Source organism: Jaculus jaculus, chromosome 22 (genome assembly GCF_020740685.1).
Source record: "Jaculus jaculus isolate mJacJac1 chromosome 22, mJacJac1.mat.Y.cur, whole genome shotgun sequence".
NCBI classification, from domain to species: domain Eukaryota; kingdom Metazoa; phylum Chordata; class Mammalia; order Rodentia; family Dipodidae; genus Jaculus; species Jaculus jaculus.
In genome coordinates, this window is record NC_059123.1 from 10,380,260 (window position 1) to 10,406,387 (window position 26,128).

General features: G+C 43.0%; 1 protein-coding gene across 1 annotated transcript in view; it reads right to left on the reverse strand.

Moving 5' to 3' along the window:
• Window positions 1–26,128, reverse strand: part of Slc15a5 (solute carrier family 15 member 5) — a 108,682-nt gene that overhangs the window by 42,116 nt on the left and 40,438 nt on the right. Inside the window, exons 5-6 of the mRNA XM_004664399.2 lie at window positions 18,293–18,479; window positions 6,577–6,765 (exon numbers count right to left, since the gene is read on the reverse strand). Coding sequence (XP_004664456.2) covers window positions 6,577–6,765; window positions 18,293–18,479 — 376 coding nt within the window. The remainder of the gene's footprint in view (window positions 1–6,576; window positions 6,766–18,292; window positions 18,480–26,128) is intronic.

Below are 26,128 nucleotides of genomic sequence, written 5' to 3' on the forward strand. Positions count from 1 at the left end.
ACTGAAAGTGTATGTGTGTGTGTGTGCACATGCGTGTGTGTCAGTGAGAGCTAAAAATGTGTCCCCAGATAGTAGCTGGTTACAGTGTGAAAGGATCCCACATTACGGCATGTGCAGCAGCTATGAAATATAGAGACGTAACGGCTTCCCACAGCGCCCGAAGCTGAGGACGCATCAGTGCAGTTTTTTTCACTCCAGTTGTTCTTAAGCAGTTAAAGCGTGTGTATTGGGTTTGGTGAGAAGCCATTTTGAACATGCAGAGAAGTACCGTAACCCCAGAAAAGGAAACTCCATCCCGTTACATTTCTTGAGCCTTCTCTCTCAATAACCGTCTCCTGACACTCCAGCTTTGAATCTCATGTCCGCAAATGATCCGCTACCACCCTTTTGTTCTGTTGTCTGCTCATTAGGAGAGTTTTCTCTGGTTCTCCCAAGTGGTGGGGCTCTTTCTCATCATCACACAGCGCCCCGTCCTGCACTAAAGTCTGGGAGTTTGAGCATCCGTGGAGATCATCTTTGTACTCCTTCCACCCATCCAAATCTTGGCTTCACAGTTCTTTGGACTCCTATGTCCTTGTCTTCCATGCTAATGGTGGCTCCACTCCATTCACACTTGTGATCACACTTGTACCTTCTCCCCCAGGTGAAAGGAAGGACAGCTGTGGCCAGAGTATGTCTAGCTCACCATCAATTTTCATAAATCTTCAATTGGAAAGCAGCCACACCCACTCATTATTCACTGTCTTTGGCTTGGTTTGGACCACGACATAGTTGAATAATTATAATGGAACTGGACTACAAAAGTCTATTTCTTATCTGACACCTCATTAAAGGTTAGCTGAGCAGCTCTTAACCCACAAGCATTAAGGCTCTTCATCTCAACTCTGTGTGCTCTCTCTCTCTTTTCTGTCTTCTCTCTACTACTTAACCACGAAAAAGTTGTAAGTTCTATAATGACACATTTTTATCCCTTTCTTTATTTGCCTTTTTAATGTTGTTGTTAACTGATAATGTCTAAAGCTCCCAGAACAGCATGACACACACTAAGACAGCTGGAGAATACACTGCTGTAATTAAAACAGAAAAAGTTTTCTGCTTTTTCCATGTTTTACTGATCACTCATCTCCAATGCTCAACATGGCTTCATCGAGCAGATGAAATCCTTAACACCGTAGCTTCCTTGACCCATTGTGTTTCTCTGCTTACTGCCATCAACACAGGACATTGACAGTGATATGTCAAAAGTATTTTCCATGTACTTTCATTGTACCATGTGGGAATAACTGTAGACTTCCATTGTTCATTTGTTTATTCAATCAAGAGGTATTTACAGGTAACCTATTGTGCTCATCTACTTGTCCAGATGGGAGAACACAGAAGATTTATGAGGGTGGACCAAAAAGATAAACACCCTTATTTCTGGAGATGGGTTATCTGCTGAGAATCAGGAAACACATGTATAAATCTAGATGGAGTGATTTAAGAACACTAACAGATAAGGAAGTGTTGGGGGCAGGGCGTGTGGAGCGGTGTGATGGAAAGTGGCAGTCTCTCTAAGGAGATGACTTTTTAGAAAACCCAAAAAGAGGGCTGGAAAAATGGCTTAGCAGTTAAGGTGCTTGCCTGAGAAGCCTATGGACCTAACTTTGACTCTCCAGATCCCAGGTAAGCTAGATGCACGAAGGTGAGGCAAGCACAAGGTCACACATGCCCACTAGGTGGTGAAAGGGGCTGGAGGGCTGGAGAGATGGCTTAGTGGTTAAGCACATGCCTGTGAAGCCTAAGGACCCTGGTTCGAGGCTCAATTCCCCAGGACCCACATTAGCCAGATGCACAAGGGGGCGCACACGTCTGGAGTTCGTTTGCAGTGGCTGGAAGCCCTGGCACGCCCATTCTCTCTCTCTCTCTCTGCCTATTTCTCTCTCTGTGTCTGTTGCTAAAAAATGTTTTAAAAAAAATTAAAAAAAAAAAGAAAGGGTCTGGAGTTCGATTGCAGTGGCTGAGGCCCTGACATACCAATTCTTTCTCTCTCTCTCTCTCTCTCTAAAAGAAAAAAAAAGAAAACCCAACCAGAGGCCAGCATTTCAAACAGAGGTGAGAGCTGGAGAGATGGCTTAGCAGTTAAGGTGCTTGCTGGCAAAGCCAAAGGACCCAAGTTTGATTTCCCAGTATCCACATAAAGCCAGATGCAGAAGGTGGTGCATGCATCTGGAGTTCGTTTGCAGTGCCTAGGAGGCCCTAGCACATCCATTCTCTGTCTTTATCTGCCTCCGCCTCTCTGTCTTCCCTTCCTCTCTTAAATGCATTAAATATTTAAAAAACAGAGGAGGGCCGAGTGTGGTGGCGCACACCTTTAATCCCAGCACTCAGGAGGCAGAGGTAGGAGGATCACCATGACTTCGAGGCCACCCTGAGATTACATGGTGAATTCCAGGTCAGCCTGAGCTAGAGTGAGACCCTACCTTGAAAAGCTAAAAAACAAAACAAAAAACAAAAAACAAAACAAAGGAGAGGGAATTTCAAGTAAAGAGCAAGTGCAAAAGGCCTTAGAATAGAAATATGTGGACCACCTTATAAACGCACTATTGTTTAGCAGAGCGATGGGGAAGGGTCAAAATGTCATGAGATATACTCAGGATAATACAAATTGTGTGGAGTATTATTTGTTCATTTTTTATTTATTTATTTGAGAGCAACAGACATAGAGAGAAAGACAGATAGAGGGAGAGAGAGAGAATGGGCGCGCCAGGGCTTCAAGCCTCTGCAAACGAACTCCAGACGCGTGCGCCCCCTTGTGCATCTGGCTAACGTGGGACCTGGGGAACCGAGCCTCGAACCGGGGTTCTTAGGCTTCATAGGCAAGTGCTTAACCGCTAAGCCATCTCTCCAGCCCTGGAGTATTATTTAATAGGCAAAGTAAGCTGCTACTTATCTCTATATTTCTAGTGTTGAATTGCTATGATGTGTGTGTAGGAAAGACCCCGAGAGCTATTTTGAAGAGGATGGACAGATGCAGCAAGGGGTACAAGTGAGGAGGCGCCAGTAGAATAGAAAAGAACAGGCCAGGTTTAGGTTACATTTCCAAGTAAATTCTCACTCCTGCTGTTGGACTGGAAGATACGTAAGGGATAGGAAAGGACCTGGGATGGCTCACGTGAGACAGTTCTCTCCACGATTATATGTCGTGTGTTTCAGTCACTTATGACTCAAGAGGCATAGCACCCGTGCTAAGTCCTGGGTGTGGCAACACTAACTCACGCAGGAGATATGAGGAAAATAATAACACCCAGCCAGCGTGCTTTGCACACTGAAGACCAGGCCTTTCGCTTTACATCAACTATTTCACTAAGCCGGGTGTGGTGGTGCACACCTTTAATCCCAGCACTTGGGAGGCAGAGGTAGGAGGATCGCTGTGAGTTCGAGGCCACCCTGAGACTCCATAGTGAATTCCAGGTCAGCCTGGGCTAGAGTGAAACCCTACCTTGAAAAACCAAAAAAAAAAAAAAAAAAAAAAAAAAAAAAAAAAATTTCACTAGATTCTGTGAACAACTCGCCTTCACATTGGGTAGAAAGAGAAAGGTCCAGAAATGCAGGATAATTGTATCCAAATCAAATTGCTAGTCAGTGGTAGAAATGGGTTGAACTCAGGCTGGCCCAGTTGTAAGATCAAAAGGCTCAACCAATATGCTATATTGTCTCCCAAGGTAGTAATGCTTATTCTATGGTCTACACATCTGATTATCATTTCATATCATATCATTTCATTTTTCAAGGCATGGCCTCTCATTCCAATGACTCGTATCGTATTGCTGTGACATAAGGGAGGGTGAGTATTTGCATTTTGAAAGTGCAGGAAGCTAGGGAGTCGAATGGGTCCCCCAGGTTCCATGAGTACCAAATGAAAGGCTGGAAATACAGAGTCTTCTGGTGTCTGGCCCATGGAGCCTCTAGAAGCTAAATGTTTAAGTTGGTTGACTCAGTTTCCTAATGTATAGTCAAAAGGTGTTTTTTAAATTTTAATTTTAATTAATTTATTTGACAGAGAAAGGGGGGGAGAGAGAGAGGTTGAGAGAGAGATGTGCACCAGGGCTTCGAGCCACCACAAACAAACTCCAGATGCGTGCACCCCCTTGTGCATCTGGATACCATAGGTCCTGGGGAGTCGAACCTGGGTCCTTTTGCCTTAGCTGCTAAGCCATCCCTCCAGCCCAAAAAGGTTTTTTTTTTTTTTTTTTTTTTTTACTTTCTACCTTTCTACCGGCCGGTGGTAGTAGTTACCCTTTGGATTCCATATGTTCACTCACTACTGCTCAGCTGGCAAGGAATATTTCTCTGTAATCATACATTACCTTCTTCCACATTGTAGTCCAGAAAATTCTGACTGCTTCCAAGAACTTTCTAGACACAACATGGGCCATTAAGCATGCTGGTGTAACGGCCTTCCTTCACACTATCTTTGGGTTCTTTGCTGTGCTATATGGTGATGTTTGTAGACTCTCATAAGATAACCTACTCATGAAGAACATATGGAAGAAAATGACTTAATGCAACCAAATAAAAATGTGATATGATGTACATGTGAATGACTATATTTCCACAAATTAGGTTAACTCATTTTGACTTTTTAAATGAATTGCTCTGCTCTCATACATGCGTGCCTGTGTGTGTACATATATTTATTAAGTATATACATAATTTTAATGCAAGAGAGAGAGGGAGGGGGGAGAGAATTGGCACACCAGGGCCTCCAGCCACTGCAATTGAACTCCGGATGCTTGTGCCACCTAACGCACATGTGTGACTTTGCACGCTTGTGTCACTTTGTGCATCTGGCTTACGTGGGACCTAGAGAGCCCAACATAGGTCCTTAGGCTTCTCAGGCAAGTGCCTTAACCGCTAAGCCACCTCTCCAGCCCTATTAAGTGTATATTTAAAGAATTTGGAACTAACTTTGAAGGTAATGAAATCATTGGAGATTTTAGACCCAAAGGAAATGATTAGAGTTTTCATTTAGGATGCCTTTGAGCTGGCTCACAGAATAGAAGCGACACTGGAGAGATGAGGAGGGAGGGTGTATCAGTCACTTTCCTCATTTCTGTACCTGACAAGAAGCAGATGAAGGAATTGAGTGGTTATTTTGGCTTATAGTTTTGGGGGATACTTTCTTTCATGGTAGGCGGCAGGAGTTGGGGGCCATCGGCCACATTACATCCACAGGCAGAAAGCGGAGGATGAACAGGAAGTTGTGTCAGGCTGTGAAACCTCAGGGCTGTCCCCCAGAATGCACTGCATCAAGGCTGCACCTCCTAAAGGTCACACAGTCTCCCACCAGCTGTTCCAGCATACGAGCCTCTGTAACATTCAAAAACCACAACAAAGAGTGGGTGTCCATAACCTCCCAGGGCCCCGTACTGCCTTCACAGACCCTCATAACAGGAGGATGACGTAAAAATTAAAAAGAGACTGAGAAGGGAGGGGGTATGATGGGGAGTGGACATATGAAGGGGAAAGCAGGGGAGGTAATTATCATGGCTTCTGGTCTATAGTTACGGAAGTTGTCAATAAAAATGTTTAAAAATATTCTCAATGAAATATAATGCAAGTTGAGTTATAATTAAGGATCTCATTGTAGCAAAATAAGAGGAGAGAAGAAATACAAGCTATGATAGGTTATACTAATCAATGTGTATAAACACAAATACACACGTATTACTGCATTGTAGGAAGTAATTGAAATATTGTGCTGCATTATGAAGTGGCAACTTTAATCAGTGTAATCAATGGAGGTAATCCAGAAACCTTTGATATTTAATAAAGATAATTTGAACATATCTTATGAGATTCTTGTGATCACTTTTAATCTTGGTAACTTAATTTAATGACATTGAGTTATCAACTGCATCAAATTTTCATTTTATTTGCATATATATATATATGTACATACATACATACATATATATATATATATATATATATATATATATATATATATATATGTTCTCAAGGCACATTAAATTTTGGGAGGGGGCAGAAACCGGGAAGCGAAGATGGAGAGTGAACTTTCCTCTGATTGTGTTGAAGCTGTCTTCTAGATATTTTTTGTTTATTTTTATTTATTTATTTGAGAGCGACAGAGAGAAAGGGAGAGAGAGAGAGAGGATGGGTGTGCCAGGGCTTCCAGCCACTGCAAACGAACTCCAGACGTGTGCGTCCCCTTGTGCATCTGGCTAACGTGGGTCATGGGAAAGTGAGCCTTGAACCGGGGTCCTTAGGCTTCACAGGCAAGCGCTTAACCGCTAAGCCATCTCTCCAGCCCTATCTTCTAGATTTTTAGCAAGTTTCTTCTCGTTCTGAGTTTTACCAAATGGCTACGGCCACTGATCAGTTAGTGAACCCTTTCAATGTCTATCTAGACAGAATTAATAACTTTTACATAGGCGGTAGTAGAATAAAGAGATATGAAGCATTAGACAAAAGAGGGCAAAAACAGTCTTGTTGGAAACTTTGTGGGAAATGCCTTTGGAGTCACACTAATCACTTGCTCTTGTCACATTGGTTGACAGCATTGGTACTTACAGGCTGGGTTGACCAGAGTTTCAGCCACTCCAAGTAAAATGTAGGCAGGAATCAGGTGGAAACAGGTCATGGAGGAGACAAGGTGACTTGTGCCTGAAAGAGGTTGCTCCACTGAGGGGTAATGTTTTCTGTGCACTTCAAGGAAGCCAGCCACCATCACAGACAATGCTGCACAAACATGTCCAGCCACTGAGGGGGAAATGCAAATGAAAAACACATGAAAGAAAGAACAGGGCTGGAGACATGGCTTAGCAGGTAAGGTGCTTGCCTAAGAAGCCTAAGGACTCAGGTTCAATTCCCCAGAACCCTCGTAAGCTGGCTGCACAAGGTGGAGATGTGTCTGCAGTTTGTTTGCAGTGGCTGGAGGCCCTGGTTTGTCCATTCCCTCCCTCTCTCTTGTAAACAAATAAATAAAATATTTTTTTAAAGAAAGAACTAGAAGCCAATGAAATAGGCCAAAGCACTTCAGACACCGTGACTTTTGTGTACATTTCCACAAGAAACATTCTTTTGTTCTCTCAATAACAAGAGGCCAGTAAAGTGTGGGACCCCCCCACTCAGTGCTGAGCAAGTGGCTTTGTACTTGAACCTTGGCTTATGTGGCCTTATGGCGGTTACAAGCTCACTACCACTTTCTTGGGCTCTGAGTCCTGGTACTGATACTAACTTTGTACAGTGTGGCTGTGGGATTGAAATAAGATAATATTTGGTTATTATTATAAAAATTGGGCTGGAGAGATGGCTTAGCGGTTAAGCGCTTGCCTGTGAAGCCTAAGGACCCCAGTTCGAGGCTCGGTTCCCCAGGTCCCATGTTAGCCACATGCACAAGGGGGCGCACGCGTCTGGAGTTCGTTTGCAGAGGCTGGAAGCCCTGGCGCGCCCATTCTCTCTCTCTCCCTCTATCTGTCTTTCTCTCTGTGTCTGTCGCTCTCAAATAAATAAATAAAATTAAAAAAAAAATTGCTGGAGGCAAATAGTAGTGATTGTTATTGAAGGCCACAAATTTAACTTTTTCCTTCTTGGACAGAAAAAAACAAAAACAACAATAACAACAACAACAACAAATACTGGGCTGGAGGGATGGCTTAATGGTTAAAGCATTTGTCTGCAAAGCCAAAGGACCCAGGTTTGATTCCCAGGACCCACGTTAGCCAGATGCACAAGGGGCACATGTGTCTGGAGTTCATTTGCAGTGTCTGGAAGCCCTGACGCTCCCATTCTCTCTCTCTCTCTCGCCCTCTTTTTCTGTCAAATAAATAAATAAATAAAAATAAAAATAGTAAAAAAAGAGAAAAACATTACCATTGTAGATAACATACTTTTGTTCTTTGTGGGTGTGTGTGTGTGTGAGAGAGAGAGAGAGGGAGACAGACAGACAGACAGACACAAACACACAGACACACATACATAGAGAGCTGGTTCCACAGTGTGCCCCATCCAAGCCTCAATCTTGTGGAGAACCTCCTTCCTCAGCGCGCTGTAGGTAACTTCTTCAAAAATAGTTAGCCAGATGCACAAGGTGGCGCATATATCTGGAGTTCATTTGCAGTGGCTGGAGGCCCTGGCGTGCCCATTCTCTGTCTCTCTGTCTCTTTCTCTCTGTCTCTCTGCCTCACTCTCTCTCAAAAATAAATAAATGCATTTTTTTAAAAAAAGAGATATATTAGAATCAAAAGTAATTTGGGAAAAATTTAAGACTTAATTATTATAGTTTCAATTATAATTTTAAGTAAGTTAGGGAATACATGAAAACATTAAAAGATTTTTTTTGTCATTTCCCCAGTCTCTGTGGTTGTTTAGAAAATTCCAGTTAACATGGTAAATCAGCAAGGTGAAGAGTATAAATGTAGGCAATTATTCAAGGTATTCCCTCTAAACTTTTAGCAATTATTGAGGATAATTCTGTTAAAAAACACAAATTTTGTTAGAGTTTACATGTACTATGACTGTTCCACTTCTTAATTTATCATTCATATGACTGGACATAATCCTATATTAAGAGTTAACCTTTAGTCTGATAGAATTCTTTTGAAATTAGAGATAGTCTCATTTTGCTAACTTGCATAAAATTTGAGATAAGGCAAAACTTTCAATTAATAGAAATAAATTTGATGCTTAAATAGTTTCCTGTTTGTTTTGGTTGATGGAAAAAGGTATAAGTGATTTTTTTTTTTTTTTGGTTGTATCTCAGCATTTAGAGTTGTCTATGAACACTGCTCTTGAATAGGTTCTCAAGAAATGGAAGGTGAAAATAAAAAGAGAAAGAAACCTGGGTAATCATTTGAAACTTGGAGGAAATTTTTAATTTATTATTATTATTATTAGGTTTTATTTGAGAGGGAGAAAGAGGCAGACAGAGAGAGAGAGAGAATGGGTGTGCTAGGGCCTCCAACCACAACAAATGAACTCCAGATACATGCGCCCCCTTGTGCATCTGGTTTGTGTGGGTCCTGCAGAATCAAACCGGGATCCTTCAGCTTTGGAAGTAAACGCCTCAACCACTAAGCCATCTCTCCAGCCCCCAGTTTATTATTTTTAAGTTAAAACATTTTTATTTAAATCTATGCACATTCACAGTCCAGTTGAGCTTTTGATTTCTAAACATCTCATCAAAATATGAATCTTGCATGTAAAACTCATCACAAATTGCATTTTTCTAGATTCCTTAGTGCATTCTAAATTCACAAAGTATTAGTACATTAATTCAATTAAATCCTTACTTGGTCCCTACTATGCCAAAGGTAGTAGAATGTAAGAGGAATATGTTTTCATTGACAGTAGATTCACATTTTATTAGGGAACGTGAAAAGAACTTATTTCTAGCTTAAGCGGTTAAAAATATCATTATATGCATTAAAGAAAAGAGGATTTCAGTATGAAAAGGTGACGTTACCCCAAATGGCATGGCACTGGGGAAACCACAGACCTGAGAAAACACTGCATTTTCAGAATGGTGAGGAGCTCAAGTTCTGTGGGAATCCAAGGAGAAGATAGATTGGGGTCAGGTGCTAAGAGGCATTTAATACACGTTGAAGACATTTGGAACTTACTCTGAAGATAATAGAATCATTGAAGATTTTGGACACAAGTGAAATGACTAACATGGTCATTTAGGATGATTACCGTCAAGGTCACATGCTGATTGATAGAATGGGAATGACATTGGAGGTAGAAGACAGGAAATTTTCAGAACGATCTTGGTGCAGTATGCAGTCTTGAGTTACAAACATAGAAGAGACTTGAGTTAGGAGAGAGGTCAGATACACCGTGAGCTCCAGAGTCCTGGATTCTCAGTGCTGATTTAGATTGCTTTTTAAGGACTCTTTTCTTTTCAGAATTTGAGGACCCCAGCTGTATCTCAATGGCAGAGCATATACTTAGCATATGTGAGGGCCTGGGTTCAGCCCCCACGGTGGGGAGACTACCCTTGTATACTCTGCATTCTGAAAACCTTCGCGATGCCTCTCACCCTTGCAAAGTCATCTTGGCCAGGCATATCATGAACTTTGTGGTTTGGCTATTACTTTTATTATGTTAAAAAGTTTATATTTTATCCAGGGGTCTTTATTTTTTATTTTTTTTAATTTATTTGAGAGCGACAGACACAGAGAGAAAGATAGATAGAGGGAGAGAGAGAATGGGCGCGCCAGGGCTTCCAGCCTCTGCAAACGAACTCCAGACGCGTGCGCCCCCTTGTGCATCTGGCTAACGTGGGACCTGGGGAACCGAGCCTCGAACCGGGGTCCTTAGGCTTCACAGGCAAGCGCTTAACTGCCAAGCCATCTCTCCAGCCCTTATCCAGGGGTCTTTATGACTTTGGGGCATTGGTTGAGACCAGGGTGTGCAATAGTTGCTTTCTGCAAGTGACTCATAATCAACATGTCCCTTGTAGGCCAAAAGGAAAAAGTAAAGAAATGCAGACACAAAAAATAAATACAAATTTATCCAAGTGTTTAATGAATTATGTTCAAGATAACCATGCTTTTAAATTTTTTATTTACTTACTTTAGAGGCAGGGAGAAAAAGAGAATGGGCATGTCATGGCCTCCAGCCACTGCAAACAAACTCTAGATGCCTATGCCAACTTGTGCAGCTGACTTTATGTGGGTCCTGGGGAATTGAACCTGGGTTCTTTGGCTTTGCAGGCAAGTGCCTTAACCACTAAGCCATCTCTCCTGCCCAAGGTAAGTATTTTTGCAGGATTTATGCAACTGTACTTAACTGGCAGGTGACATTTCTTAGCAACACATTTGCAGTGGGGTGGGGGGACACTCAGCTTCGATGTGATGTAAAGACAGACGCTGCGGCGATTGATCCTCTGATCCTGGGTTCAGTCATCAGCTTTGACTGCCTGCGCCTGAATTTTGGCTCTGGCCAGGTAACAAATTACTGCTCTTCGCTGGGGCCATGGCTGCCGTGCACACGTATGACACCTGAGAGAGCGTGGCCTTTTGTCCTATCCATAACTCTCACCGTGCTGTGACCGCTCAGTACCGTGACATGCATGTTAGACCTGCGACAGCTGGCTCCTCGCCCCAGGGCAAGCGAACGAGAACCTGCGTCGAGGTTGGACCCAGAGGTGCTTCCATCTACCCGAGAAGCACCCCGTTAGCTCACAGCACCCCGTTAGGTCACAGCAACGTGAAACCTGCTCTAGCCTGATCCAAGGAAAGGGAGTTCTCCACGTGACTACAGGCAAACCACACACTTAACTCATTGTTGTCAAACGTCCTTTGGTGGTACTAAAATGAAACACCTGCAACGGGGGTTTTGAAAACAATAGGGGGGGCTGGAGAGGTGGCTTAGCGGTTAAGGCACTTGCCTGTGAAGCTTAAGGACCCAGGTTCGATTCCCCAGCTACCCACCTAAGCCAGGTGCACAAGGGGGCGCATGCACCCGAAGGTCTTTGGCAGGACTAGAAGCCTGATTCTCCCACTCTCTCTCTCCCTCTCCCTCTCTCTCCTTGCAAATAAATAAATAAATACAAATTTTAAAATAATGAAATGTATTTTCCTGCACTTGGCCTGTTCACATGCTTGGTGCAGGCTGTTCTGTCACTCAAGACGGTGCCTCTGACCCTGCTTTCTGCAAGCTGGAGGAATGCTATGTCCTCTTGTGACAGACGGTGGAGGGAAAAGGAACAAACATCTTCCAACAAGCCCTTTTTCAAAGAAATTCAATCCCATTCATGACCCAGCCACTTCCCAGAACTGTTGCTTTAGAGACTAGGTTTAGACATGAATGTTCAGAGGGGCAGCAAAGACACTCAACTTACAACCCTCATTTACCTCGATGTTTTAGAACAAAGCGTATCGTACCTGAAGGATATTGATAGTTCTGCTTGTTTGTGGGTTTTCTTCTTTTTCTTTTTTGTTGTTCTTTGAGGGAGGGTCTCACTGTAGTCCAGGCTGACCTGGAATTCACTATGTAGTCTCAGGATGGCCTTGAACTCATGACAATCCATCCTACCTCTGCCTCCCGAGTGCTGGGATTAAAGGTGTGTGATACCACACCCAGCATCTGTGAGTGTGTGTGTATGTGTGTGTGTGTGTGTGTGTGTGTGTGTGTGTGTGTGTATACATACATGTATGTGTGTATATATATAATTTTATTTATTTCAGAGAGAGAAAGAGAGAATGGGCATGTCAGGGCCTCCAGCTACTGCAAACAAACTTGAATTGAACGAGGGTCCTTTGGCGTTGCAGGCAAATGCCTTAACAGCTAAGCCATCTGTCCAGTCCTGTTTTTTTTTTTATTTTTTATTTTTTTAACTTGCTACTACAGGCTGGTGTCAATGAAACATGACTGTTTTAAAATTCAAAGTTTGATTGCAACTTTCACTTAATCTACACCAATTTAAATCTGTAACTTATATGAGATCTCACCACATCTAGAGCAGACTTCTCTGCATCATAATGCACACATTTTAGACCATGTACACATTTAGAGTTAGGAGATAAAGTTCTGAGGGAGATACCATATTCAGGTAAATAATGTATGTTTTAGTAGTGGCTGTATGGCTATAGACAAGTCTTGAAGATACTATAATTTATTCTACTATCCTATCATGTGTTACTTGTACAAATTAGACAACAGTGAAATAAAAAAAAGTCAGAGTTCATTTGAATATTCAGGTTTCATATGCCATCTTGTATTGAAGCAAGATTCAATTCTGCATAATGGATACACTAAGACTTTTAAGGCCCTGGCTGCATTTACTCACTGAGGAAACCAGCAGTTTCTATGTTATGGTGATGGATGGCCTCTGATGTGTGAGCGCACAACGGTAACTATGGCATTCTCTTGAGTCCTTTGAAATTACCCTTTCGATCTATACTTTTGGCAAATTTACACAATAGGAAAGGTACTCAGGTGGGTACATTTTTGTGTCCACACCATTCTACAGACCATGTATTTAAATCATGTATATTTCTTGCCTGTGAGGAAGGTATTTCCCCTTCACGATTAAAATGTTTTAAAATTTTCATTGTTTTTCTTATTTGTTGTGTGTTTGTATATTTAGGTGGAGTTACCAACCTTTCTTTTTAGGTTCTGTTTTTGAGAGAGAGAGAGAGAGAGAGAGAGAGAGAGAGAATTGGCCTCCAGCCACTGCAATCAAACTCCAGACGCATATGTCACCTTGTGTGCATGTGAGACCTAATTCACCTGCATTTTAATTTAAATGATAAAGTCAAGATAACTGCTTTGTGTTAGAAATCTTAACTTGGCCAGTTCTAATCAGATTAAGCCTTGTGTGTGTCAGCAGTCACTACTGAATGTCACATGTGACAGGATTTTACTCCATGCTAAAGAAAAGGAATATGGTGTTGGGGTTGGAGAGATGGCTCAGTGGTTAAAGGTGCTAGTTTGCAAACCCTATTTATTGGTCCTGGTATGATTTCCCAGCACCCACATAAAACCAGATGCACACAGTGGTGCATGTGTCTGGGATTCGTTTACAGTGGCGGGAGGCCCTGTCGCTCCCATTATTCACTTTCTCTCTGCCTCTCTCTTTCAGATAAATAAATAAAAATATAGAAGAAAGAAAGGAAATATGGTGTAAAGATTTTTGAACTGTGAAAGGCTAAAGTGAAGCATGCTAATTATGACAGGATAAATCACAATGATATCTCTCATTCTAGAATTCTGGTGAATTAAAGTTGACCTTTAAATAGATGCATCTGTACAAATGGTAATGGGAGAGAAACATGGTCTGGGCAAATACCCTCAGCATATCAAGTCTTTGTCATAATCCTGGGAAGTTCAGAGCGTTTCTTTCTGGGTTGTTTTAGACAGGGTCTCGTGGAATCTAGGCTGGCCTGGAACTCAAACTCATCACGCAGCCAAGGAGGACCTTGTTCTGATCCTCTTGCCCGCACCTTCTAAGTGCTGGGACTAAGGGCCCGTGCCTCCTGTCTGACCCAGTGCTGGCGCGGAACCCAGCATTTCATGCATACTAGACAAGCACTCTCCTGACTGAGCTACATCCCCAGGCCTAGAGATATTTTCAATAGCTGACATACATTTTTTATGTATTAGTTGTTTGTTTTGTCAAGGCAGGATCTCACTCTAGCCCAGGCTGACCTTTTACACGATGCATAGCTCCCGGCTGGCTCCTAATGCCCAGAGCTCCTCCTGCCTCAGCCTCCCAAGTGCTGGAAGTAGAGCTGCGCAACACCGCCTGGCCGTCAATAAACGCTGTATTTCCTTCTTCCTTGTGTGTAAATTAGAATCTTCGTACGGACACATCATGTGTTGGCAGCATCGTTTCCCTCCTCCCTGTGCCCACTCCACTGAGGATCTCCGGTGGGATTGCTGGCTTTCACCGCGGGTTGTGGGTTACGAGACGCGAGAGCAGCGGTCCCCGCCTCTGCATATTCCATCCCACTCTGTGACCTGTGCACTCCCCCCCCTTTTCTGCACAATTCCCTCAGCCTTGGTGGGTGTGTTACAAGACTGCTTTAGTGTTGAGTCTCAACAGCTTCTGGACCTGTGCCCTGATGCAGTTTGAGCACCCTGCTTGACTTCATTACCGACAGCTCAGCACTGTCGTATCTTGAATCCCAAACCCCTCCTTCCGTTGCACTGTTTATGAACTGGGTACAGAAACCATGCTGTGTGTTTGACCTCATTACATTTCAAGTTTGACCAACTGGGTGAGCTTTCCCCATCTCTTCGGAGTGGTCTGGGGGCAGAAGAAACTGCATATAACACATTGACATTGTAGCCAGGCGTGGTGGTGCACACCTTTAATCCCAGCACTTGGGAGGCAGAGGTAGGAGGATTGCCATGAGTTCAAGGCCACCCTGAGAGTCCATAGTGAATTCCAGGTCAGCCTGGGCTAGAGTGAGACCCTACCTTGAAAAAACCAAAACCTGCCAGGCATGGTGGCACATGCCTTTAATCCCAGCACTTGGGAGGCAGAGGTAGGAGGATCGCTGTGAGTTCAAGGCCACCCTGAGACTCCATAGTGAATTCCAGGTCAGCCTGGGCTAGAGTGAGACCCTACCTCGAAAAACCAAAAAAATAAAAATTAAACAAAAAAACAAAACCAAACCAAAACAACAACAAAAAACCATTGACATTGTCTCCACCATCTGTCTCCTTTACAGGTGACAGTTCCTGGAGAGGGAGTGACTGAGTGTGGAAGGAGACAGAGAGTATAAGGACAACTTATAAATCGATAATTGCTCATGGTGGTGACATAAGAAACCTCTCATTTCTTTCATGCTGCTAGTTTGAGGTAACAGTAGATTCAAAGCTAACACAGATAATTGAACATCTATAATCTAACAGCTATGTATAGATCAGGGGAATAATAGTAATAACAATAATGATAATAAGAAATGCCATACAGTCGAAACACCTGAATATAAATGACACCACCTTGATGGCCTCTGGTGCATTCACTGTCAGTTACCACACATGTCATTGTGCCATGTGCATGGAGGTACCCAGGTTCAGATTAGGAACTCATAAGTACGATACGTCCATACTTAGTTTCTGTATCTACATACTTCACTCACATTTTCAGGCACTTGAGATTAAAATGAAAGGAAATTTTAATATTAGACTAATTCAATTATGTAAATTAGTATCAAAAAGCACCCTTGGTTGACTTTCATGTCCTGATAAAACTTGTTAATCTTCCATAATCATAACCACAATATGGGAAATTTACGCAAATATCTAGTTTAAAAGATGCATATCATCACACTTTTATATTCCCAGGGCAAAATATTATGCAAATAAATGAACAAGTATGCAAATGGCTGGATGAATGGAGTCTTGCTTAGGAGTTACCGCGCTTGGTGTTCGGTGCCCAGTGGAACATAGCTTCATTTCTTTTGAAGTGAGTCTAGTTTTTCTTTTTCTCCTGAGCAACAGGTCTTGTTATCAATTTTGAAGGGAAATATTTAATTAATCAATGACAAAAAACAAAACTTCTAGATAATTCTGCCCGACTACCCAAACCATATCTCTTTCTTTTAGGAGGGACAAGATTTCAAATATATCATAGAGGAAGTTGCTTAAATTTGAAGAGAATTTGTATTTCCTTCTTAGGAAGGAATTCTAATGCAGTACTTACAGCCATGTGGCATGGCATATTTCCTTAAAGAGTCCCAGTTTAAAAACACTTATGCACAACTTTGGGTGCTCTGCCTGGGATGTGTTACGATATTGTAAAAGGCTGCCAAGATGGTTTAATTTTTTTTTTGACATTTTGTAACATAAATACACCTATTTTATATTTCATTCATTCTGTTTCAGTAGTGAATTTGGTAAGGACATACAATCTTTTTTTTTTGTCTTTTTTGGTTTCTTGAGGCAGGGTCTCACTCTAGCTCAGGCTGACCTGGAATTCACTATGCAGTCTCAGGGTGGCCTTGAACTCATTGCGATCCTCTTATATCTGCCTCTTGAATGCTGGTATTAAAAGCATGAGCCACCATGCCTGGCTTCCTTTCATTTCCTTTCCACACCCAGTCTTACTTTCATCTGTATCTTCCAGTACCCAAGACAATTCTGGGTAGTCACTAAATAACCTTTTGTTTTTTTCTTTTTCATAATTTTCACATTGGCAGACATAAAAGGCACATTCTAAAATTTAAGGATTCTCGAAACTCATTAAGATTTGCAGTTTGCTAAACCTTCCTATAATCAACAAAGACAGGTTTACCTGATGAGAAATAAATTTTGAAAAGTTATGCACCACAGGACTGTCCAGTTGAAGATAAACAAAGGTACTGTGATGAGTGTGGTTTGAGTTCTAAGCAAAACCAACCCAGCCTGCGGTCTGATCTGGAATAATCTTGCCCAGTGGCTCTAATAAAGGATGGGAAACACGCAGCGCACTGTAAAGTCCGTGGCAAAGGAAAGCAGCAAGTCCGTGTGGTCAGAAGTTAATGGCCTCCACTCATCTTTAAGGAGAGACTGAGGAAGTGTCAGCCACAGGTAGAACATGCTGACCTCAAAGATCTCAATGGAATCCTGTCTCCAGCAGAGGCTTCTGCATTCACTTACCTTGCCTACATTTCCCTGGAGTTTCCAACCCTGCTTTCCTATCAAGCAATGAGACCTAGCCGGGCATGGTGGTGCACACTTTTAATCCCAGCATTCTTTTTTTTTTTATAAATTTTTAATTTATTTATTTGACAGCGACAGACACAGAGAGAAAGACAGATAGAGGGAGAGAGAGAGAATGGGCGCGCCAGGGCTTCCAGCCTCTGCAAACGAACTCCAGATGAGTGCCCCCCCTTGTGCATCTGGCTAACGTGGGACCTGGGGAACTGAGCCTCGAACCAGGGTCCTTAGGCTTCACAGGCAAGCGCTTAACCACTAAGCCATCTCTCCAGTCCAGTACTAAGTTTTAATAAAGCTTACTATTGGCTCAGAAATTACATATATGTTTTTGAAGATGCATTACTGTTTTTTTGTTTATTTTTATTTATTATTTATTTGAGAGCAATAGACAGACAGAGAGAAAGAGGCAGATGGATAGAGAATGGGTATGCCAGGGCCTCCAGCCACTGCAAACCAACTCCAGATGCATACGCCCCCTTGTGCATCACGTCTTGGGGAATCAAGCTTCAAACCAGGGTCCTTAGGCTTCACGGGCAAGCGCTTAACTGCTAAGCCATCTCTCCAGCCCCATTAACTGTTTTTTAAGAGCCACATCTGGCTGGGGACAAGCTCAGCAGTCAAGGCATTTGCCTGCAAAGCCTAACAACCTGGGTTTGATTCCTCAGTTTACACGTAAAGCCAGATGTGCAAAATTACACATGTAACTGGAGTTCATTTGCAGTGGCTGGAGGCAGTGGCGTGCTCATCCTGGCATGTCCATTCTCTCTCTCTCTCTCTCTCTCTGCTTGCACATAAATAAATAAAATATTTTTAAAAAGAATGTTTCAGGCATTGATTTAAGGGTAACAACTGACTACTGCTGGATAAGCCATTTAGCGGCACTGAAAGTGGCCCCACCTCATTCGAATGTGATTTCTGAGGAGACCCTAAAGTGTGCTTAGAAGATGTGAAGCTGATGTGTGGGCAGCACCCTGGAGACCTGGATGTTACCACTCACAAACCCAGCTTTCCAATTTGTGACGACTGGGCAGCCTACTCAGGAGCAGATGGTTAGTTTAGATCTTAGCAGCAAGTTTCTTCTTTTTCTTTTTAAGTTGTTAACTGTTCACTTGAAGTGATAAGTTGTACTTACTGATGCATGCCGACAGAAATGGTCCATCTCTCTTAGAGGAGATCAGGCAGGTGCTGAGGTAATCCATAAAGGGGGTCAGAATTAGTAATGGCAGAATGCTGACAGCATTCATGAGGGAGACAGGCAGGAGAAATCCACCCAAATTCAAGTTGGAATTCATGGTCTGTAGATAATATCCTGAAGGAATCTGCATTTAAGGAATCAGGGCGTTAAGACAGTGGTTTAACTTTGGAGAAAGCGTACCCTGGCAGATGCCTTCCCCTAGCTCACTATCTATGATAGATGTCCTAGAGGTTACCCAAATATTTAGTCTCAGCTGTGACTTAGAGACTCTGCTCAGCCCACTGACAGGGATACCAGTTCTTCATGGAGGACCCTTGACAATTTCATTTGCTTTCATTTTTCCCCTGGATAGTCTTGGTGGTCCTAATTTTGTTACCATGGTCCACATATAAGAAATCAAATCACAGTCTGGCATGGTGCCACACACCTTTAATCCCAGCATTTGGGAGGCAGAGGTAAGAGGATCACCGTGAGTTCGAGGCCACCTTGAGACTACATAGTGAATTCCAGATCAGCCTGGGCTAGGGTGAGACCCTACCTCGAAAGACAATGAATCAATCAATCAATCAATCAAACAAACAAACAAAAATAACAACAAAAAAACACAAGAAATCAAATCACTTGAGTTCTACACACAGGTAAACTGACTTCTTTATTTATTTATTTATTTATTTATTTATTTATTTATTTATTTATTTATTTATTTAATTTATTGATTTGAGAGCGACAGACACAGAGAGAAAGACAGATAGAGGGAGAGAGAGAGAGAATGGGCGCGCCAGGGCTTACAGCCTCTGCAAACGAACTCCAGACGCGTGCGCCCCCTTGTGCATCTGGCTAACGTGGGACCTGGGGAACCGAGCCTCGAACCAGGGTCCTTAGGCTTCACAGGCAAGTGCTTAACCGCTAAGCCATCTCTCCAGCCCGACTTCTTTATTCTTTTTGTGAACATTAAAGCAAAAACCAGTTGAAAGTGATGAGGAAGTGTAGTTTCCTCCCGATGAGAGAAAGAAGGGCTGGGAGTTAAGAATAGATGGTTTAAAGACTATTTAGTTTGATGGCAAAATCGGTTAGAATGGTTGCTTTCTATGAAGGGACCAGTGTGGACACACATTACTAGCTGTAGGTTGCAATTTTTGAACTCCCTAGGTTGGTCCTCTTTGTAGTGTGAGCACAGTAACATGAAATAAAATTTTTTAAAAATAAATGGGCTGGCAGGATGGTTTAGCAGTTAAGGCACTTGCTTGCAAAGCCAAAGGATCCAGGTTCAATTCACCAGATAGTCAAAGTGGCACAAATGGAGTTCGTTTACAGTGGCTGAAGGCCCTGGAACACCCATTCTCTTTCTCACTCTCTGTGCCTCTCTCCCTCTCTCTTTCTGTCTCTAAAATAAATAAATCAACAAAATACTTAAAAAAAAAATAGGTAGAGATTGGCAGAGAAGGCACCCAATATTGACCTGTGGTCTCCACACATGGGCACATGAACACTCTAACACACATGTAAACATACCGCATACACACAGGCATTAAAAACAATCCCAACCTGGGCGTGGTGGTGCACGCCTTTGATCCCAGCACTCGGGAGGCAGAGGTAGGAGGATAGCTGTGAGTTCGAGACTACCCTGAGACTACATAATGATTGCAGGTCAGCCTGGGCTAGAGTGAGACCCTACCTTGAAAAATCAAGCCTCTGGGGAGTTATGACGCCAGATCCAAGCCCATGGCACCGGGAAGGCCATCTCTTCACTGTTCCCGGTCACAATCGTTGTGCTCCTTTCTCATCATTAGCCGCACGTAGCTTATCTACAAAGCCCAGCGGTACATCAAGCTAGTGAGGATGGCTCAGGGCCAGCAGGAGCTTTCCTTAAGGAAGGCCTCTGTGAAGGGGTTTCCCTACAGTGCCACAACCTCCCTGGAGACCCTGCTTGCCACGGTCCTGAAGAGAGCTGCCTGCCCCAACATGCACGAGGTAACGTCTCCCCAGGAGCCTTCCCGAACCCCTCCTCTCTATGGTCAGTTGGACCACTTGAGAGGCCGTAAGGAGGACGAACAGATGTGTCCGGCTGTCAGCAAGCTCCACCAATTCTACACACTATCTCTTGCTATGGTAACTGCGCAGACATGGGGCTGGTCCACGTTTTCACCGAGCTTCTTTCTATCGACGTAAAACATTTCCTGCTGATAGTTTATTCTCCAATCTTTCATTGATCCTTGTGATAATAATCCAGGCTTGTTTGGATGCAGATGGTAGGAGGAAGGACATCTCAAGAGTGACGCCTCAGGAAATGATTAAACGCGTACCTCCTGATCAGAGGGAAATGAATGATGCCCCTTAGAAAAAAGTGTTGGCAGCTGAACCACTGCACCCCCGAAAGGGTCCCAGCATCACTTGTAAGTTTCTGTTACTGATTTGAAATGAGAATTATTGTTAATAGGAATAAAGTTATTATCAGCATGAATCATAGACACAGAAACCTGTTAACTTAATAATGTGGCAAATGTACTATTAATCTTTAGTGAAGCAATATTAATATATTGCCTAATCTAAGGAAAGGCTGCACTGTCGTGAAAGCTTGAAATCATTTCTGCTTCTGCCTCAAGTTCTGAAATCATCTCCTTTTAAAATTTTAAATACTTTTTATTTCATACAAGCCTGTGAGTGTTCAGAAATAATTGCTGTCAATAGAGATTCATGTTCACCTTTGAGTTGCCGTAATGTCAAACGACAGCCTCATTGGCCTGAATATCAACATATTTTAAATGTATGTCTTGGACCTGAAGGTCAATAATGGCTACTAAATTTAAAATATGGAATTCTAGGATGTTTTATTCCCGGTACTTTGATTGCCTTCATAATGGTGATTATTTCATCTGGGGGCAAAATTTACACTTAATCTTTCCTGACGAAAGTTTTCTTCTGTCTCCCTTGGTGAAGTAGGCCTTACATTTCCTTTGAAGTTTCTAGCATAAAATTACCGTAAATAATGGTAGGTCCTGAATAGTTTGTATCAAGGCTATCTAATCCGTTGTGAGTGAAGCATTGCAAGAAGCAGACTTTATACCAGCCCCAAGTCCATTATTTGCTAGTAGGTTACAATTACTTAATAGTTTCTTTTTTTTGAGAGTGGGTCTCAATCATTTGGTCACCACCAAGGCTGGCTTTGAACTCATAATAGTCTTCCTGCCTCAGCCACCCAAGTGCTGAGAGGATAGGAGTAAACAAACGTGCCCAGCTTCTGAGGGTTAAGTGTATGATAATCATCTCAGCTAGGTAGGCCGGCTGTGAGTATTAAATTAGGTACCTAGAGCCAGGCGAGATGGTGCACGCCTTTAATCCCAGCACTTGGGAGGCAGAGGTAGGAGGATCACCATGAGTTCAAGACCACCCTGTGACTACATAGTGAATTCCAGGTCAGCCTTGGCTAGAGTGAGACCTTGCCTTGAATAACTGACTGATAACTGCTAGGAGTTAATTCTGTACAATAAACTAGGCATCTGGCTCCTTAAAAAATGTGTTTATCAAAATGCACTATATTTATATCAATTAGAAGAGTATACCACAGTTTGCAGAGAAAGCTCAAACCAAGTAGAAAAAAAACCCCACATGAATAATAAAAATAAATTTTAAAAAATTGGACTGGAGAGATGGCTTAACAGTTAAGACGTTTGTCTGTGAAACCTAAGGACTGAGATTCAACTCTCCAGAACCCATGTAAGCCAGGCGCACAAGGTGCCATAGGTGCACAAGTGTCTGGGGTTCTACTGCAGTGGCTAGAGGCCCTGGCATGCCAATTCTCTCTCTCTCTCTCTCTCTTGCTCTTTCCATCTCATAAAATTAAAAAAAGTCAGTTACAGAGAGAAGGAGCTAGCAATGTGTGCTATCGGAACAGGTTTTGAGGCTGGCTATGGACGACTTAGTAACGTGCTCTCATTATTAACTTCTCGCTTCTAGGATGCCTTCAGATCAATGCCAACACAAGTGGATCGTACTTCTGTTGCAGTTGGGTTTTGCGCCTGCTGCTATTTGTGGAATTAGGAGGGAGGTGGGATCTCCTACATTCAACTAGCTTCCATGCCTCGTTTGGACCTAGGGTCAGCAAACTTTTCTGTAAAGACCAGATGGCAAACACAATCACAATGGGCTCATTGGCAGCTACTCAGTTCTGCTGTTTTTGTACCCAAGCAACAATAGGTATAGCAAATCAATGAGCATGGCAATGTCCTGATTAAACTTTATTTATGGACCCTGAAGTTTAAATTGCATATAATTTTAATATGCTACAAAATATTCCGGTTTTGGTTTTTTTCCCAAACATGTAAAATATTAAAACCTTCTCATTTTGCTCAACATAAAAGTAGGGGGCTGGCATTGTGGCACACACCTTTAGTCCCAGCACTCGGGAGGCAGAGGCAGGAGGATCACCGTGAGTTTGAGGCCACCCTAAGACTACATAGAGAATTCCAGGTCAGCCTGAGCTAAAGTGAGACTATACCTCGAAAAACAAAAACAAAACCAACCAAACAAACAAACAGAAAAGGTAGGGGGAATGGAGAGATGGCTCAACAGTTAAGGCACTTGCCTGCAAAGCCTAAAGACCCAGGTTTGATTCCCTAGTTCCCACATAAAGCCAGATGCACCAAGTGGCACATGCATCTAGAATTGTTTGCAGCAGCTAGAGGCTCTGGTGTGACCATTCTCTCCCTCCCCACCCCGTTTCCCTTGCAAATAAATAAATAAATAATTTTTTTAAAAAATAGAGACTGTGGGGCTGGGGAGATGGCTTGGTGGTTAACGCTTTTGTCTGCAAAGCCAAATGACCCCGGTTCAATTCCCCAGGACCCAGGCATGCCAGATGCACCACATGGCACATGCATCTAGAGTTTGTTTCCAGAGGCTGGATGCCCTGGCATATCCATTCTCTTTCTCTCTCTCTCTCTGCCTTTCTTTCTCTCAAATAAATAAGTAACATATATTTAAAAAGTAGAGACTGTGGAGATGACTCGGTGAGTAGAGTGCTTTTTGCGCAAACGTGAAGTGCTGAGTTCAGATCCCCAGTGTTCACATTTGAAGCAGGAAGCCAGGTGCACAGAGCGCATCTGCAACCCCAGTGCTGGGAAAGCAGAGACCAGGGGATCCCTAGGGATCGACGTCTAGCTACTCTGGATGAATGTGTGGCTTCTAGGTTCCGTGAAAGACCCTGTTTCAAAAACATCAGGTGGTGGGCCGGAGAGATGGCTTAGCAGTTAAGCGCTTGCCTGTGAAGCCAAAGGACCCTGGTTCGAGGCTCAATTCCCCAGATGCACAAGGGGGCGCACGCGTCTGGAGATCGTTTGCAGTGGCTGGAGGCCCTGGCGCGCCCATTCTCTCTCTCTCTCTCTATCTGCCTCATTCTCTCTATGTTGCTCTCAAATAAATAATAAAAAAAATTTAAAATAAACATCAGGTGGAGATTGATAGAGATGCTTAACCTCTCCATGCATGAGTGCACGTGCATGCGTGTGCACACACACATACACTCACATATAGACACTCATACACACATACACACACATATACATATACACTCAAACACACATACACACATAATAATCAGTTCACACACACGTGCATACACACACACACACACACACACACACACACACACTCACCATATTGGTTTCTGGTCTTGTTGCTGGCACACAATGCCTGGCAATAACCAGTTGAAAGGAGGAAGGGTTTGTTTTCACCTCACAGTTCCAGAAGCTTCCATCAGCACATCAGCGGGGAGGAATTAGAAAGTGATAATGCTGGATGCTCATCTGCATTTCTCCTTTTTATGTAAACAAGAGCCTAGACTATATTCAGGCTAGACTATAATCCTTGTAATAGTTAACTTTTGTGTCAACCTGATCTCTTCAGGAACCCACAGACATTCTTCGTAAATGTCTCTCTGAGGTTGCTTCCAGGAAGGATTAACTAAAGGAGGAATCCTTCCCCCAGGGTGAGCCCCTCCCCAGAGCGGGCGGCCCCTCCTGGAGGGATGGGGGCTTTATCTAAGGAAGCTCTGGGAAGGAAAGGACCCCTCTTCCCGCATGGCTGCCCGCTGCTTGCTGCTTTCAGTGTGGACTGAGGACCAGCGTGGACTGGAGACTCCAGGAAGCCTCCAGGCCTTCAGTGCCGGATTGGGACTGCTGAGGCATCCAGCCTCGTGGACTGAGCAGCTACCAGTTCCTTGACTCTCATCTGCTGTTGTTGGACTGCGTGAGCTAATCCAATAAATTCCCTTTTAATACAATTCATTCTATAGGTTCTGTTCCTCTAGAGAGACCGGACTAATATAGTCCTTCTATCTCAACTAACCTGCTCTAGAATAATCCCTCACAGACACGATCAGAAATTTGTTTCCATATCTATTTAAAATCCTTTCAGGTTGTCAACCAGAGATTAACCATCACAGCGGCAGGTACATGTGTACCCACACATATATGAACATCAGTACACATGAAAGTAATTAAACAAACAAAAAGGGCTGGAGAGATGGCTTAGAGGTTAAGACCCTTGTGAAACCTAAGGACCCGGATTTGATTCCCTAGCACCCACTCAAGCCAGATGTACAAGGTGGAACATGTGTCTAGAGTTCATTTTCAGAGGCTGGAGGCCCTGCCACGCCCATTCTCTTTCTCTCTCCCTCTCTCAAATATGTATATATATATATGTGTGTATATATATATGTATATATATATATATGTATATGTGTGTGTATATATATATGTATATATATGTATGTATATATATATATGTATATGTGTGTGTGTGTATATATATATATATATATATATATATACACACACACACATACATACACACACACACACATTGGTTTATTGGTTTTTTGAGGTAGGGTCTCGCTGTAGCCCAGGCTGATCTGGAATTCGCTATGTAGTCTCATGCCTAAAAAGAATAGCAAGGGGGAGCTGGGAGATGACTCTGTGTGCTTGCAAAGCCTGCGGACTTGAGTGAGCGCCCACACAAAGTGGACACAAAGTGGAAAAGGGGCACATATATCCCCAAAGCACCTATGGCAACTGAAGGTGGAGTCAGGAAAATCCAAAGCTTGCCAGCCAGCTAGACTGGGGGCAGGAGCTCCTGTCTCAAAGAAGAGCACAGACACCTTGAAATCATCCTCTGCCTCCCACACGTGTGCCATGGCGCGTGCGTGCCCACGCACACTTGCATAAAATTAAATGAGCAAATCAATAAAAATAACAAAACAAAAATAATTAAATGGGCCATGGACTGACTTTAGCTTGCAAACCCAAGGTTAGAAGGGCAGGAATTGACTGTCCTGAGAATCAGGGGTCTCTTCTGCTTTTACGCGCACCACCGCTGCTAACCGGAGCCCCAGCTCAGCACTTCCCATCACACCAAATTTTCTGAGGTCCCTCCTCTAGAAAGAACAAAGCGGTGAGTACGTCAGCCTGTCAGTCCCTTCCCAGCTCTGATGCTCTGTGACTGTGTGGACATCTCACTCATTCGCCTTCTAAATTCCAAGTTGGGGGTTCGTTTGTTGAGCACCGAAGAAAGCCCTGTATGATTTAATCTTCTCTCTCTTCTTCATAAATAACTTGGTCCTTTGACCACAGTCACATCTATTGTGGCTTTTTTTTTTTTTTATCACATATTGCTATAAAATATACACTGGGCTTCACATTTTCTCCTTAATTTTTCACAGTATAAGGACTGATTCCAGAAGGAATATCAGAGTGGGTGGAAGAGAATCGCTTACTCATT